The sequence below is a fragment of the Gobio gobio genome (assembly GCF_949357685.1).
Source record: "Gobio gobio genome assembly, chromosome: 10".
Lineage (NCBI taxonomy): Eukaryota > Metazoa > Chordata > Actinopteri > Cypriniformes > Gobionidae > Gobio > Gobio gobio.
The window spans coordinates 26242891-26258595 of NC_137116.1; the positions used below are offsets into that span (position 1 = coordinate 26242891).

The 15705-nt window shown below is 37.5% G+C and overlaps 1 protein-coding gene across 2 annotated transcripts in view; it reads right to left on the reverse strand.

Moving 5' to 3' along the window:
- csf1b (colony stimulating factor 1b (macrophage)) overlaps positions 1-11836 on the reverse strand; it is a 30835-nt gene extending 18999 nt beyond the window's left edge. The window contains exons 1-5 of one of the 2 annotated variants that reach the window (XM_079827884.1): positions 11720-11836; positions 11471-11584; positions 10195-10308; positions 10019-10081; positions 1795-1965 (exon numbers count right to left, since the gene is read on the reverse strand). In XM_079827884.1, coding sequence (XP_079684010.1) covers positions 1795-1965; positions 10019-10081; positions 10195-10308; positions 11471-11509 — 387 coding nt within the window. In that variant the 5' untranslated portion in view covers positions 11510-11584; positions 11720-11836. Of the gene's footprint in view, positions 1-1794; positions 1966-10018; positions 10082-10194; positions 10309-11470 lie in introns of both variants that reach the window. The other variant, XM_079827883.1, reaches the window with a different exon arrangement.
- Between the last annotated feature and the right edge of the window lie 3869 nt (positions 11837-15705).

Here is a 15705-nt window from a genome sequence, read left to right on the forward strand (position 1 = left end):
GAAGTGCATCTGCGATTTATGTAATTCCAATTGTGCAGACTAAAATCAAGCAAACCTGCCACATCAGGCCTTCAAGATTCTCTGTTTCGCAATCTAATCCTTTAAAGGTAACACTTTACAATAAGGTCGTGAAATATTTGTTAATACAATGGCCAATATGAACCACCAGTGAACAATACTTGGTAACACTGTGTCCTTGTTACACATTACATAGTTACTGTAGTAATAACTATAAATTATGAATAATTACATGCAACTAACCATAAACCAAAACCCAATCCAAATAACTACATGTAGTTAATTATTATTACACAGTACCTCAAATGAATAATTACACAGTAACACGGACACCTTAAAATAAAGTGTAACCCAGTACTTTTCATCATTAATTAATCTTGCTTGGTAAATGTAAATTTTTTTCAGCTTACCAATAGATTTTTAATGTGAACATTTTTTGTGTTAAAAAGTTGCACAGTAACCATACCTTAATTTAAATGCTGTAAAAATTGGATAACACCTTATGTGGAGATTATATACATTAACAATAGTTAATGCAATGAACAATAGCCTTTTTTATAGCTTTTATTAAGAAAAGGAAAACAGACAGTGATTAATGCAACTCAGAGGTGGCATGAATGTATTTAAACTGCATTTATAATTGCACAAATGTGACATAAGTCATAACTCGTACAGGTATATTTGTGGCAATAGCCAACAATACATTGTATGGGTCAAAATTATCTATTTTTCTTTTATGCCAAAAATCACTAGGATATTAAGTAAATATCATGTTCCATGAAGATATTTTGTAAATTCCCAACCCTAAATATATAAAAAATGTATTATTAGTAGTAATATGCATTGCTAAGGACTTCATTTGGACAACTTTAAAGGCGATTTTCTCAATATTTAGATTTTTTTTGCACCCTCAGATTCCAGATTTTCAAATAGTTGTATCTTAGCCAAATATTGTCCTATCCTAACAAACCATACGTCGGAAAGCTTATATATTCAGCTTTTATTCAAAAATGTACCTTTATGACTGGTTTTGTGGCCCAAGGTCACAAGTAATGTTATGAGATTGCTTTAAATATACCATTTTTAAAATAGAAATATTAAATTATACTTATAAACATGCAACCAAGTAGGTGGCAAGTCACTGTCTAAATAATTGATTCGATTCTTTCAAAACAGTTGATTCGTGACTCATCTGATTCCTCCAAAAACTGATATGGCTTTGCTTGGAACTATTTTCATTTGAAAGTTATGCTTAAATTGTAAGTTACTTATTGATTTTTAGACAACAGTTCAAATTTAATATCAGATTTGCAATGCTGATATTTGGGAAAATCAGCACTCTTGCTCATGTGATATGTTATAAATATTTTTTTAAAAGAATGTCAAATTCCTCCATATGTCAAATTTTGGGGGTATTTTTTATGTACTTTAGGTACATAATAATCCAAAAAACCTTTTACCACTATAATAAACCTTTTGTGCTGTGGAAGGATTCCATGGATTTTAAAGGTTCTTCATGGAACCATCAATGCCAATATTGAACCTTTATTTTTAAGAGTGAAATTGTCACCTATATATATATATATATATATATATATATATATATATATATATATATATATATATATATATATATATATATATATATATATATATATATATATATATATATTGTTATTTCAAAACAATGCATTAACTAATTTTAAAGTAACCTAGAGAGCCTTGTTAAGACGTTTTGTCCCTGAGATCAAGATATGTGAGTGTGAGTGCACACACCTCCAGTTCTTCATTCAGTGAAGGTATGCAGTGTTGGGAGTAGATGTTCAGAATGAGGTTCTGTATGGAGACCACTGCTTGAGCACTTCCTGAGCCCCGCACGTATTTGAAGTGGATGTTAAACAGTTCAAGCACCCTTGGCAATGTAGCCTTCACATAACACACAACACTCTGAAAAGACAAAGAAGAAGAATGAGTGAGAAACCGGTTGGAGAAAACTGGAGAACTAAATCATGTGTAGGCTACTTCACTTTGCTTTCGTGTTGCTGGTGAAATCAACGTATTGTACTTTGTGGATCTTCTTCTGTATATGGGTAACACTTTACAATACGTTTCTATTAGTCTGACAATTGGAAGGATGCGGTCTCTGAATTGGGGCACAGCTTATGTATTAACATTTTAGTTTAGGGTCCAATTCTCACTAACTAGTTGCTAATAGCAAGCATATAATAATGCCTTCTTCTGCATGACCATATTCTGCATGACCATATTCTACATCCCTTAATCCTACCCCTAAACTTAACAACTACCTTAGTAAATATTAATAAGTAATTAGTATAAATTAGTTTGTTGAGGCAAATGTCACAGTTAATTGTTAGTTAATCATGAGAATTGGACCCTAATCTAATGTGTGACCACAAAATGAATTGTTAGGTATAATGTACAATGTATTGTGTTCATGTTGTATTGCAAAATACTTTTTCTGCTATTGAGGTGGGATATGGGTAATGTTAGGCACAGGTTTAGTGGTCTGGTTTGGTTAGGTTTAAGGGTGGTTTCATGGGTAAGGGAAGGGTCAACAGTGTAGTTATAAATGAAATTACAAAAAAATGATTACACCTGTAATTACATGCAGATATTTTTAAATAAAAAAAAAACAAAGACAGTTATATATATATATATATATATATATATATATATATATATATATATATATATATATATATATATATATATATATATATATATATATATATATATATATATATATATATATATATATATATATATATATATATATATATATATATATATATATAAATGTAGGTCTTCAACATACTGATACATTATTAAAATGAATTTGCAATGTAAAAATCAATGTGCTAACATGAACTAACAATGTTTTTATTGACCAATGTGGTCCCACTTTTTGTGGCAAAAATTAAACTACCTTTCTGAGCAATGTGTTCATTCTGGATAATGTTGTTAAAGTTTTGGCAACACAGTCGTCCATCAAATCAATTAGTCTTAGATGTAGAACCTGGGAAAACCTTATAAGAAAATGTGGTAACACTTTAGAATAATGGTCCGACATTAACTATGCAGGAAGTAATGCAGGACTTACGAGTAGTACTACATTAACACAAAAGCTACTACTATCAGTCATCTTTACTTTAGGTTACTTTAAAATTAGTTAAAGTATTGTTTTGAAATATCCGTAATTATTGATTACTTAACAAGGAACTATACCTCCTAAATTTGATATTACTTACTGATTAGTTAATCTTGTTTCTATATTAGTTAATAGTAGTAGCTGCATTGTTAACTCATTAGTCCTGCTTTACTTCCTGCATAGTTACTTATTAATGAAGGACTATTATTCTAAAGTGTTACGTTTAAGTGCATTTCAAACTAGTAACTGCAGTATTGAAGACTGCGTGTGGAAGTGGAAAAACTTGTGTGAATACTTATTATTGTTACAAAATGTAGTTAAATATTTCCTGTTACACGTGTACTTACTGAAGTGAAAAAAGTGTTGTTACCAATGTCCAGTTACACACTGTTGTACTTGCACATACATAACTACATACATATTAGAGCTGTACATACTATGCACCATGTGTACTTACACTGTGGTTACATACATACTGTACACATCTAGTTACCTTGTAAGTTCACAGGTATTAGGGCCACAATATAAAGTGGGACCACAAAGATTAATGATGGTAGTATGTTAACATCCTCACACCAGCTGTGTATTGTTAGAATTTTTTAATACCAAGATTGCTAATGCTCGTGACCAGATTTCTGTGCTTTTCCTGTCCTAATAGTGTGGCAAGTTGTTTGTGTGCACATTTTGGGCAACCTGATTTAGCCTCACTTATTACAGTTGGTTCAGGTATAAAAGCTACTACTTCCTACTAGTTTAAGTCTTGTTTTGAGCATTTGTGCCCAGCAGTGGTAAACATAATTAATGAATCCTTAAAGGTGCAGTGTGTAATATTTATGAGGATCTATTGACAGAAATGCAATTTAACATACAAATGTTTTCAGTGGTGTATAAAGACCTTACATAATGAACCGTTATGTTTTTATTACCTTAGAATGAGCCATTTCTATCTACATACAACACGGATCCCCTTACAGTGAAGTCACCATTTTGCATCGTAGCCTGCTCTACAGAACGCTAGCCACTCTCTGCTGTCTCAGACGACGACATCTTTGTCCTGTGTCGGCCACTGTAGCTTCTCTATGTGCTTCGAAAGGGAGGGGTCAGTGGTGGGTGGTTGCAGTTCGCAACCTCGCTGCTAGATGCGGCTAAAGTTTACATAGAGCACCTTTAAGTACTGGTGGTGTCCCAGCCGCATTAAAAATGGCTGCTGTTACTACTGTACTCAAGAAGTGAAACTTATAGATTTGGGTCATTTAATTAACCATTGACCTATATTAAATCTTCCCTTCCTGGCTAAAGTTTTAGAACGAGTTGCAGCTTTACAGTTGCAGGTAATCTTTTTGAGCAACTTTAATCTGGGTTTTGAAAATTTCATAGCACTGAAACGGCCCTGGTTAAAGTGACTTACTTTTGGCCTCTGATGCTGGATCTCTTACTATTCTCATTCTCTAAGGCCCTTGTATTAAGATGTGTTTTGGATGATCGGAGAGCAGGTGGTCTGTTGTGGTTCGAGCGCATTTGAAACATGAGCGTTTACACTACGAAAGCAATCCAGTCTAATGTGTTTTTGACTACCTCGGGAATTGGTTCAAAGTGGACAAGCTCAAACCTGTTTAGCGTCATCCACTTGTGATCCAATCGACCAATATGCATCTTAATACCAGGTGTAAACAGGGCTTTAGACATTAGTCCATATTCTTTTACTTAATCGCCTTGAAACGGTTTTTGGTATTTCTGGCACAGTCTTAAACTGGTTTAGATCCTATTTGACTGGACACAGTCAGTTTTTTAATTTATTGTTTTGCTTTAGGGGGATACAGGTCCGATGTTGGGGTAGTTTCTACTGGCATCCCTCAGGGCTCAATTTTAGGACCCTTACTTTTTCATCTTTATTTATTCCCACTTGGTCTACTTAGAGTGAGGCTGTCACATTGCTCACAAAATGTATCTCTGAAATAAAATTATGGATGGCTAATCATTTTCTGTGTTTAAACGGTGATAAGACTGAGGTCCTGCTTATTGGTTCTCCTCATCAGCTCAACAGAGCTAGCCAAAGACCTCTCATTGATGGTTCTGTAATTGCGTTTCAGAAGAATTAATGAGGAGTGATCTTTGATTCCTCATTGACATTTGATTCTCATGTACAAAACGTCTTTTTTTATCTCAGAGATGTTGCAAAATTGCGTCCCATGCTATCCCTTTCAGCTGCAGAAAAGTTAATTAATATATTTGTTTTCTTTCGCATTGATTATTGCATTATACGCTTCTTATTGGGGCTTCTAAGAAATCTACTTTTAACTTACAGTACACAATTTTAACTAGGACCATATTAGAGATCATATTACTCCCATTTTGAAGTACAGAGTTGATTTTAACCCTCTTGAGTCAGCGGTCGTGCCGGCGAGATCGGCTTGCTTTTTTTCTTATGAGTGCCAAAGAGACTCAAATAACTCTGTCCTTTTTTATCATTCAGGCAAGTGTTATACATCATTATAATCTGTTAAGTTTCTATTTTTTGTGTACAGTCACAATAAAAACAAATTGTTGTGCTTTTTGCAAAATAAAGAAAACAAACATGATGCGCGATCTGCAGCTTCTCTCTCAAAGACATTCATTCAGATAGTCTTCAGAAAATGACCTCTAGCTTAGTGAGTCACAAACATGAGACATATGTCTAAAGAAACGTTGAAATGTCAGGTTTTAAACAATGTAAACCAAATCAAAAACAAATATTCTGTGTTTATGTAATCTGTTTGAAAGCAGAGAGATGTTAGTCGTTCCTGAGCGGCTCATTATACACTAATGCGACCACGCCCACGGAGCACGCGTTCTATTGAGATTCAAATACTGAGGCTCCGGAGTTGACGCCCACACACACATCAACTCAAACAAACACATTAAGTACTGCATTCCTACTTCAACTACATCGTTTTGAGACGCGTTTAATAATCCTGGAATAATTCTCCATGAAAAGCTGTTCATTTCTGAAAGCAACTGATTCCACCGCTGTGTTCAGCCGCGTTTCCACCGCAGGAACTTTCCCCCGGAACCAGGAACTTTGGGGGGGAACTCGGTGTGTTTCGACCGCAGGAACCAGGGTCTAAATGAAGTTCCGGGTAAATATTTCCCCCTCCAAACGGCCCTGCTTGCGAGGTGGTACTTTTGAAAAGGTCGGGAACTTTCGGGGGTGGGACTTGGGCGATGAACATGCTGATTGGTTGAGCTCTCGCAGCCTTTTTTTCCCCACCGCCATTTTTACAAGTTTTTTGCGAGGTGGGTTTCGTGGGTTCTGCGTTCAGTAAATATTTTCTTTGCAACAATGGAGTTAAACAAAAAAATTCGACCGACGACTAGGTTCAGGCTTTGAGGACATCCAGCGGGAACTGGAAACGGCGACCCGCAATGAAAAGGTATAACGTTACCTGAAGATATCGACTCAGTTCCAGTCACACTGGAAAACAGTGCAGAGAGAAGTTAAAGAAATTAAGACAAGATTACAAGAAATTAAAGGATCATAACAACCGGAGCGGTTCCGACCGGCGTATCAACAAGTGGCATGACCGCCTGGACGCGTTGTTGGGACAGACCGTCCTTTTCTAGGGCAGCGGTAACGAAAGACTCGGCTAGTGCGTTGTTGGAAACCATCCCGGAATCCGAGTGGGTTGAAGGTAAATATCTCATCTTGGTATCATCTATTAAACTCGTTGCAGTGTAACGTTGCAGTAACTTTTTTCAACGTGCTTTTCCAGACGTAACGGGTGGCCCTGATGAATTGCAGGCAACGGAGACCAGCGTGTTTTCCCCCGCGGTCACCAGTATGTTAACCCCGTGTCTCCTGCCGAAACACACACATGCCAGAGGTATAAAGCTGACAAAAATGTGTATATATTTAAAAACTGATGTGTAATCCATAATGGTTTTGAGTAGTTTTGTTGTTTTTAATTGTAAACTTAAATTGCCAATGATAGAAATTGCACACTGGGCATTGTTCAAGCTGGGCAAGCAATTGTTCATTATTTGTAGTGAAAACACTTTAAATAATTAATTGATGGTTTCTATTGTTTCATGCTTGCCTTGTGTATTAATTTCCATGTGTTTCTGTGCAATTTTTCTACTTAGGGAAAAGGAAAAGGGACTGACTTTTCTTGATGCACTGAGGGACATGGAGGATGCTAACCGGGCCGTCCTGCAGCATGGACAAGAACAGCGAGACCAATATATTCAGCTGTTACTGGAGAGCCAGGCCAAGGAGAGATGAGGAGGCAAGAGCTGGCATTCCACCAGTCAGAAGCGGAAGAAAGCAGACGCCAGCAGAGGGACTTTCAGACCGGGTTTCTGTCTGTTCTTGGACAGTTTGTCCAGTCGTTCAAGAAGTAGCCACAATGACCAGCCGCTTGAATGAAGCATTTGCTCTACCACATTTGTACTTTATATATTGTACGTGTTGGCACAGCTCTTGGACAGGTTACTGAAAAATACACTTTTTTATATTGTTGTTTTCACATTTTATAATTTCATTTTATTGTTCTAGTAATTTATTTGTCTTTGCACACTTATTTTAATTTTGTAAGAACTAATCTGTCTAAAATAAAGTCAAATGTGTAAAATGTCACTGTGTCTTTTTAATTTCCACATTCTAACTATATAACCACTTTCTAATTGTAGTGTTGGAAGCAAATAAAAGGGCTGCTGCTCGCAAGTCTTTCTGAATATGCACATAAACATATCTAGAAAACCCAAATATTATATTTTTAAATGTATAACTATGTGAATGTAGTATAATAACTTATAACCACAACTTAAGTGAAGCCATACGTGTGGTCCTGCTTCATTTCAAATTTGAGGAAGAAGTCTCTAAAATTATGCATTTAATGAAGCATATTGTAATACTAGTCATGTGAATTTTTTTTTTTTAGTGAATGCTAAGAGATGTTATTGTGATAAATAAATACTTGCAGTCTAGTACCTAATCTTTCAACCGCTTAATTCAGTCTATTGTTTTCATTCAATTAACTTTTCACACATCTGTCATGAATGACTGACCTCATTATCCTTTTATAGAAAATATTTTGGAATTGAGCTATTACAACACATTCAGATTTTGGATTGCCCATCATCCCATTTTGCATTAAAATGGTCAAACCAGGTGAAAGTGCACGTTTAAATAAGCTGTGTTGGTAATGTGTATGCAAAAGCAGCGCTGCTTGCATCTTCTCCACTTGTTATTGTTGCAGACAGCATCGCGCAAAAGTGATTCATGTCCGTCGGTGACTGGGAGGAGCAGTCGCGTGCATTCTCACGTCACCGGGCTAATTTGCCTAATCTTCCCGGTACTTTAGACCGCGGTGGAAACGCAGAAAGTAGCAGGTCTGGGGGAGAAAAAGTTCCTGGGAAAAAAGTTCCTGGTACAAATAGTTCCGGGTAATTTCAGTGGAAACGCGGCTTTAGTAGGCTAAGTTTACTCTGTAAGCATCTGTGAACATTAAACGCAAAAACCTGCGCGAGGACGCACTGAAGCTTTCTTTGTTTAAATTAGCTCAAAATTACTATCAGATGTAAGTAATTACCTTGACAAACTATACATCATTTAAAAGATCTAAGACTCAAGCTTCCATTTTTGACCTCTGTTTTATTCTCAAAGTCATATAGTGACCGTAATTTGTTAATATGTGTCAGGAGTTATGAAAACTGCGTTGGTTTCTCATGTTCTCATGCTCACATACAAAGCTCTCCACAGACTGGCTCCGGAGTATTTATCTAAACTTTTAACACCTTATATTCCAAACCTAAGTTTTCGCTCTTCTCAGCATGGTTTGTTGGTTGCCCATCAAATACGGTTATGTTCCATGCGTGACAGAGCTTTTTCTATAGCTGCTCCCAGGTTGTGGAACCAGCTCCCAATCGAAATTCAGAAAGCACGTCTATTGGAATTTTTACAACACATCTAGAAAATTTTTTTTTTAAGTTAGTTTTTTACTGATAGTGGTGAGGTCAGCATTGCTGGTTTATTGTATATTCTAATCCCCTTATGTTCTTTTGTTGATTTATTTTGTATTTTTATTACTTGTATTTTTTATATTGTAAAGTGCTTTGAGAAGCTCCTTTAAAGGTGTAACTTTTTGACTGTACTAAAGCACAAAAATACCATAATATGTTTGCAGAGATTTAGAAAACATGCTAAGTTCACATACTTGTTTCTCTGAAAAACAATGCTACAGCCAGTTATTTGAAATGTGTGTTCTGTGTCGGAATGTCTGTTTTTGTTTTGGTCTGTGTGATCCCGCTGTGGGATTACAAATTTAAGAATTGTTTTTCTCTACATGCATAATTTATTTGATAGTCAAAATATCTCTGCCAGTCCTGTCCCTTTCATTGTCAGTCAAATGAACCAGGTTACTGAGAACTTTTTTGTCTTGAACAGTTCTTGATGCCCCTTTCTCATTCACCGCCCACTGCCAATTTACCCAATAGTATTACATAACTTGTATTACTTGTAATATGCTTCAGATTTAAGATACTAAACCAAATTTGAACTGTCTGCAGAATAACTGTTACTTTAAAAATGGATCCAACATACACATCAAAGATGTACATCAAAATGCATGCTGAATTCAATGTCATGGATGCCACAACGGAAATCTCATCTATGAGTGATGACACTTTGGAGTGAGTATCTAATCTAAAACACACCTCAAACTTTGTTGCATTTCCAAGGGCAGATTCGAAACAGAAGAACTTGGAATAGAATATTGTACCATGGAAAAAGCACAACCCTGTTTTTAAACATTGATTTAAAAGCAGACCAAGACAACGTTTTAAAGACGCTCTTACCAGGTGTTTTCTCTCAATGAATGTATATGTGATTGAACAGCCAGTCCGCAACTGGTTACTGATCTGAAGAGTAAATCGACATGAGACGAAAAGTTAGAAGATATGTAACATTTGAGGTGCTACTTTTGAAAGCAAAGGATGACACCTTGAAGCTTTATTGAGATGTGATTCCTCACCAGTTGTTTTAGTTGAAGCAGGTGGTCCATGGTTATGGAATGTTTGCAAGGACCAGGGATGTCCATCATGGAGAGGGGAACACACAGTAGCATGAGAACACACACATTCTTCCCCTGTAGTGAAAAGCAAAGAACACACACACACAGGTTTGTTTTTCCATCATCGTAAGACTCTGTTGTTTTTATACTGAACTAATTAAATTGTCTGTACCCTAAACCTATAACTATGCAGAAAGTTTAGATTTTGATTTATTTTGAAAATATTTTTATAAGCATTTTTTTCTCTTGGGAACTGTCTGATAAATATAAATATGAATGATTATGAGAATATTTTTATAAAACATTCTGTACATAAAATATATGAAATAATCAATACATGAATATAAAAGGTGAGAACCTTTCACTGTTATCTTCCAACTACTGTCATGAAATATTTTCTGTAGTTGAGCTCATTGTTGGAAGATAAAAATGAGGAAGGTATGTCACTGGCAGCTTTCTCACTAAGCATTATATATTTTTTCTTTCTTTCTTTCTTTCTTTCTTTCTTTCTTTCTTTCTTTCTTTCTTTCTCTCTGTCAGCACTGGTTCCTGCTGCTTTTGATATTTCTGCATCTGCTCCATCTTTGTGAAATTTCTTTTGAATTTTTTTTTTAATTTGAGGCAATGAATTTAACAGCCAGCATACACTAAACAATAACTTTTGTTCAATCCTGAACAAGATTCATCTGCAGAGATTGATTTAACCACACTCTAGTCACGTTTCTGCCAATTAATACAAAAAATGGAACTTATCTTAAGCTATTCATTGATTTTGACTGCAAACATGTACACAACAATTGCACTGTGTTTTGTGAATGTGAAAATGACACGGCTGTAAATAGAATGCAATTATTCAATTTTAATAAAGTAGAAGTGTCCTTTCAAGATGTTTTAGCTGTTGGATTGAAGGTAAACTGAATCTCTATTGACAAAGCAGCACAAGCAGATGTATCATATCAGTGGATGTGGTGACGTAACCATGAATGTGAAAATTTCTCCAAAATAAGTTTTTTTCAGAATATATTAGACAGCCTGGAGCAACGAAATGCATAAATACTACCACTTCATCTCCCCTGAATCGTCTTAACAATGTCAAAATACTTGTACTCCAAAAAATGTTAACATGTAGTAAAAAAATGCTGCTTGTCTTTTGTATATTCAAAATCAAATCAATAAGAGAGGTGTTACCAGGTTTTAGAAAGACCGCATGAGGTCCACTGAAAACCTTCAAGCCTACCTTGGTTTTGTAGAAGTGAAGGGGTGTAGGGTTGTTCATCTGGCTCACCGATCCAGCAGGAGAAGATTACAATCCTCAATTAGATGCATTTGAGCAGATCCAGGTGATGTTTTGCTGTGAAGATTTGAAGCAGAATGACAGAAAAGAATCAATCCACCTTCTAAATTAAAGCACACTGACCCAGACATTGAATTTAATGCACATTTTTGCACAATGATTAAACAACTTGTGTCTAGTGAATTTTCTCACAGGAACTCTCTTTCCCTTCCCTTCACCCCCTCCTTGTCTTTTTCATTAACTTCTCCGCCTTTTCATGCCCACACCTCTCTCGTCCTTTCTTTTTCTTACGTTCTCATGTTTCGTAATGGCTTTATGAAAGCAAGGTTTCCTGCTCATATGTCTTTTTTAAATTTAAATACTTGGCATGCCTATGTATTAAACATGACGCAAGCAATTATTTGATTTCAGCCTCAGGATCTTTCTCCATCCTTCTCACATATCTATCTATCTATCTATCTATCTATCTATCTATCTATCTATCTATCTATCTATCTATCTATCTATCTATCTATCTATCTATCTATCTATCTATCTATCTATCTATCTATCTATCTGTCTGTCTGTCTGTCTGTCTGTCTGTCTGTCTGTCTGTCTGTCTGTCTGTCTGTCTGTCTGTATGTCTGTCTGTCTGTCTGTCTGTCTGTCTGTCTGTCTGTCTGTCTGTCTGTGGTCTGTTATCACACCATTCCTTTTCTTTTCTTCTTTGGTATGCTGATGCTCAGATGTTCTCCATGTTCCTGGGATAGATTTGTACCTTCTGAAGCATGCTGAGAGACATCTTAACATGTTAACTGTCAGAGCAAAAGTCATTGCTCTCAAGAGAGGGGAAAAGACTATGTTCACCACAGGCTTGGTCAAGATTAAAGAACAAGGTGTCAATCATACATGCTGGCATTTCCACGGCTCCATGAGACATGAAAGAACAACTGTTTTAGGATGGATTGGTGATATTTAATGTTGACTGCTCTGTCATGCTGTTGAATGTTCTGTCATGGTGTAGTAGCCAACACGCACAATGAAGACAAAAGGATAAATTCTTCTCTTTCTTCCAAAATATAAATTCTTTATTAAACAAAACTAAACATTCAGGAGATCATTTAGAGAAAAATAAAAGCAACAGAAACCACACATAAAGCAAATGAGAACCAAGAAAGAGTAACTGAAACACAGGGGCTGTGTCCAAAATCACCCCCTATACCCTTAAATAGGGCACTATTTGAAGGGATAGCCATTTGTAGTGGTGTCCGAAACCCTAGTGGACATTATTGAGTGCACTCATTCAATCCCAAAATACACCGCAATAACGAGTGTACAACTGATGTACGCTCAACGGTGTGAGAATACTCATAATGCACTGTGAGAGTCGCGCGCTGAATGAATTACTGCATCTCGCAAGGAGATGGCGGCCGCAGCTGAATCATTCATACATTTTCCAAACCGCATTGGTCTAGCGTAATATCATACAGGTATAAATTCCTTTTTAATTGATTATTAAATTGTTTAATTACAGTTTATACATGCTAGTTTCCGTGGCGGAGTTCACAATAAATCTTTTCATTCCTACTGGAGCTGCCGGTTTGCTACATTTCAAATAATTATTAAACAGCAAGCACAAACTATGCAAGAGCTAGAAACAGACTTGCAACAAAACTTGAATCTAGGGCTCGACAGACAGAGCTGGTGGGAGCAATGACAACGGTTGAGCCAAACCACACATAAAGCAAATGAGAACCAACAAATAGTAACTGAAACAAGGGGAGTATACTTGATACAAACAGAGGAAACTAGATGAGGAACAGTTGAACATAATCAAATAATTATGAGTGACGACAGTGGTGGAGACAGAGGGATAGCACAATGGAGCCAAAGGGGTGAAGGGATGAGGCATAGCTGGAAGCTCAGAAGTCCACGGCGCAAGGATCCACGGGGATCCTCACACCAAGGCAAAGTTTGAGACAGACCCTAAGGTGGATCCGAGTAGCTGGGCGGAGCCACCAAAGAACCGAGGGGCTGAAGGGAGCCAGTGGAGGTGGGGTTGAGGAACTGGATCTGAATCTGCAGAGGAGGAGGAAGAGGAGGAGGGAGTTGGAGGCTGGGCAGGACCAGTGGCAACGAAGGAACTTGGGAGCTAGGCGGAACCAGTGGAGACGAAGGAGACAGGGGGCTGGATTGGACCAGTGGACCACTGGATGCATTGGGAACTGTCATAGTCAATATCATCATCTGTTCCCACAGGGACCAGATCCAGCAACTCTTCCTCTGTGGTGGGCCTAAGGGCGAGGCTACACTCCATACCATTGATCTCCATTAACACTCACACAGGGATGGACGTTGGTGCCAGCTCTCACAACTGGCCACAGATGACTGCCACATAAATGACGACAAAACAACAACAAAGTCCAAGGCCTGGTTCTCTCTTGTCCTTCACTGTCGTCACTCCTTTTATCCTTCCGGAGCGCCTCCATGGAACTCGAGACCAGTGTGACTCACAGGCTTCACTCATTAACAGTCGATCCACCGGCCTTACTCCACTCCCATGGCTCTCAGCCCCACCCTATTCATCACAATAAAGTCTTTACCAAACAAAAATAAACACTTACGAGACACTTGGAGAATGCAAACCACACAAAATGCAAACGAGAACCGACAAAGAGTAACTAAAACTGAGTAAATAGGAGGGTATGCATCGGCGTCACTTTCCCGCCGGAACATGCCCCCTCGGCCGGGACTGAGTGGCAGAAGAGCAGCTGCGTGACTGGAGTTAATAGGGAAAAACGTGAGTAAAAAAACAGTTATCAGTTTAAACTAAGAGTTGGACTCGATATAGTGTTCTTTACAACTTGGCAAAGATCCAGTGATCCATGAATATTGACATGCAGCCAGGAATCGTGTTTTCCTGACATTTATACATAAATATCACTGTCAGTCATCACAATTTCGAGAATGAATCCCGCATGTATATGCAGATATGGGTCTATGTATTAAAGTGTGTATGTCGCCACTTGTCAAGAATGGAAAACAAAAGTTTTATTCAAATTCTGAATATATTATAGGCCTATTAATATTTTTATATCGCCTATTAGTGCTCCCTTCATAATCACTAAAAGCTGTCACTCATTCAATGAACGCAATCTCACAAAGTTCCGTTATATTAATCAGTGAAGCTGACGGCACAATGAATCTTATTTACATGTCTACACTTTATTAGAGAGGATTAGCGCAAGTGCAGAACTGGGGTGCATCTCAATCAGCTCCCTAGTTCAGTAGTCAGGGCACTGATCAGGGAGTCAGCCCATTGACTTATGTCCTTATCAGTGCCCTGACTACTGAACTAGGGAGCTGATTGAGACGCACGCCTGGATAACAACTCGAGCGGTGAGTGGATTCTAACTTCAACACCTGTGATTGGCCATTGCGTTTTTAGAAATCAATAAACATGTCTGTGATTGGCTACATTACTCACCGAAGAGGAAACATGTTGGAAATGTAATCATTTGAAGAGTGCAAATACAGAAACGCACTGGCTTATTGCCAAATCTTTTTCACTAATAAGATGCTATTATTACAATTTCTTACAGTGGACTACAGATCCTAGATCAGCAGTGTTGGGCAGCTTTTCCCTATAAAAGCAATAAGCCGAAGCAGTAAATCCTGAGTGCCAGTGCACTGCCTGGGCAGTGGTTTGAGTGCGAAAATGACACGCTATTGTTAAGTCCATCTCCCTCGGTCCGGAGGGGGGCACAGGGATGTCCATGGGGTCCGTGGCCAAGCCTCCCCCAACCCCCCCTCTGGCGTCGGGCCTTGTTTTGTGTGTTTTTCGCGGCATTCACGCTGTAAACCAATGCTGCCTCTCAGTCGTTTTGCCACTCAATGTGGCGTAACCACAGTCACTCCAGCTGAAGGTGACGTCACGTGCATACCCTCTATACCTGATACAAACAAAGGAAACTAGATGAGGAACAGGTGAACATAATCAAACAATCAGTAAGTAACCATAGAAGCAAACGAGCAACGGGAACAAAGGGAACAGGACCTAAACACAGAAAGGAAACACAGGAACTAAAGGAAACACAAACATAACATGTTCCCCATAAAGTATATTACAGTTTTTCTCCATTGGTTTGGCTCATTTCTTGAAACAGAAATTACATTCTCAAAACAACATGGACAAATCT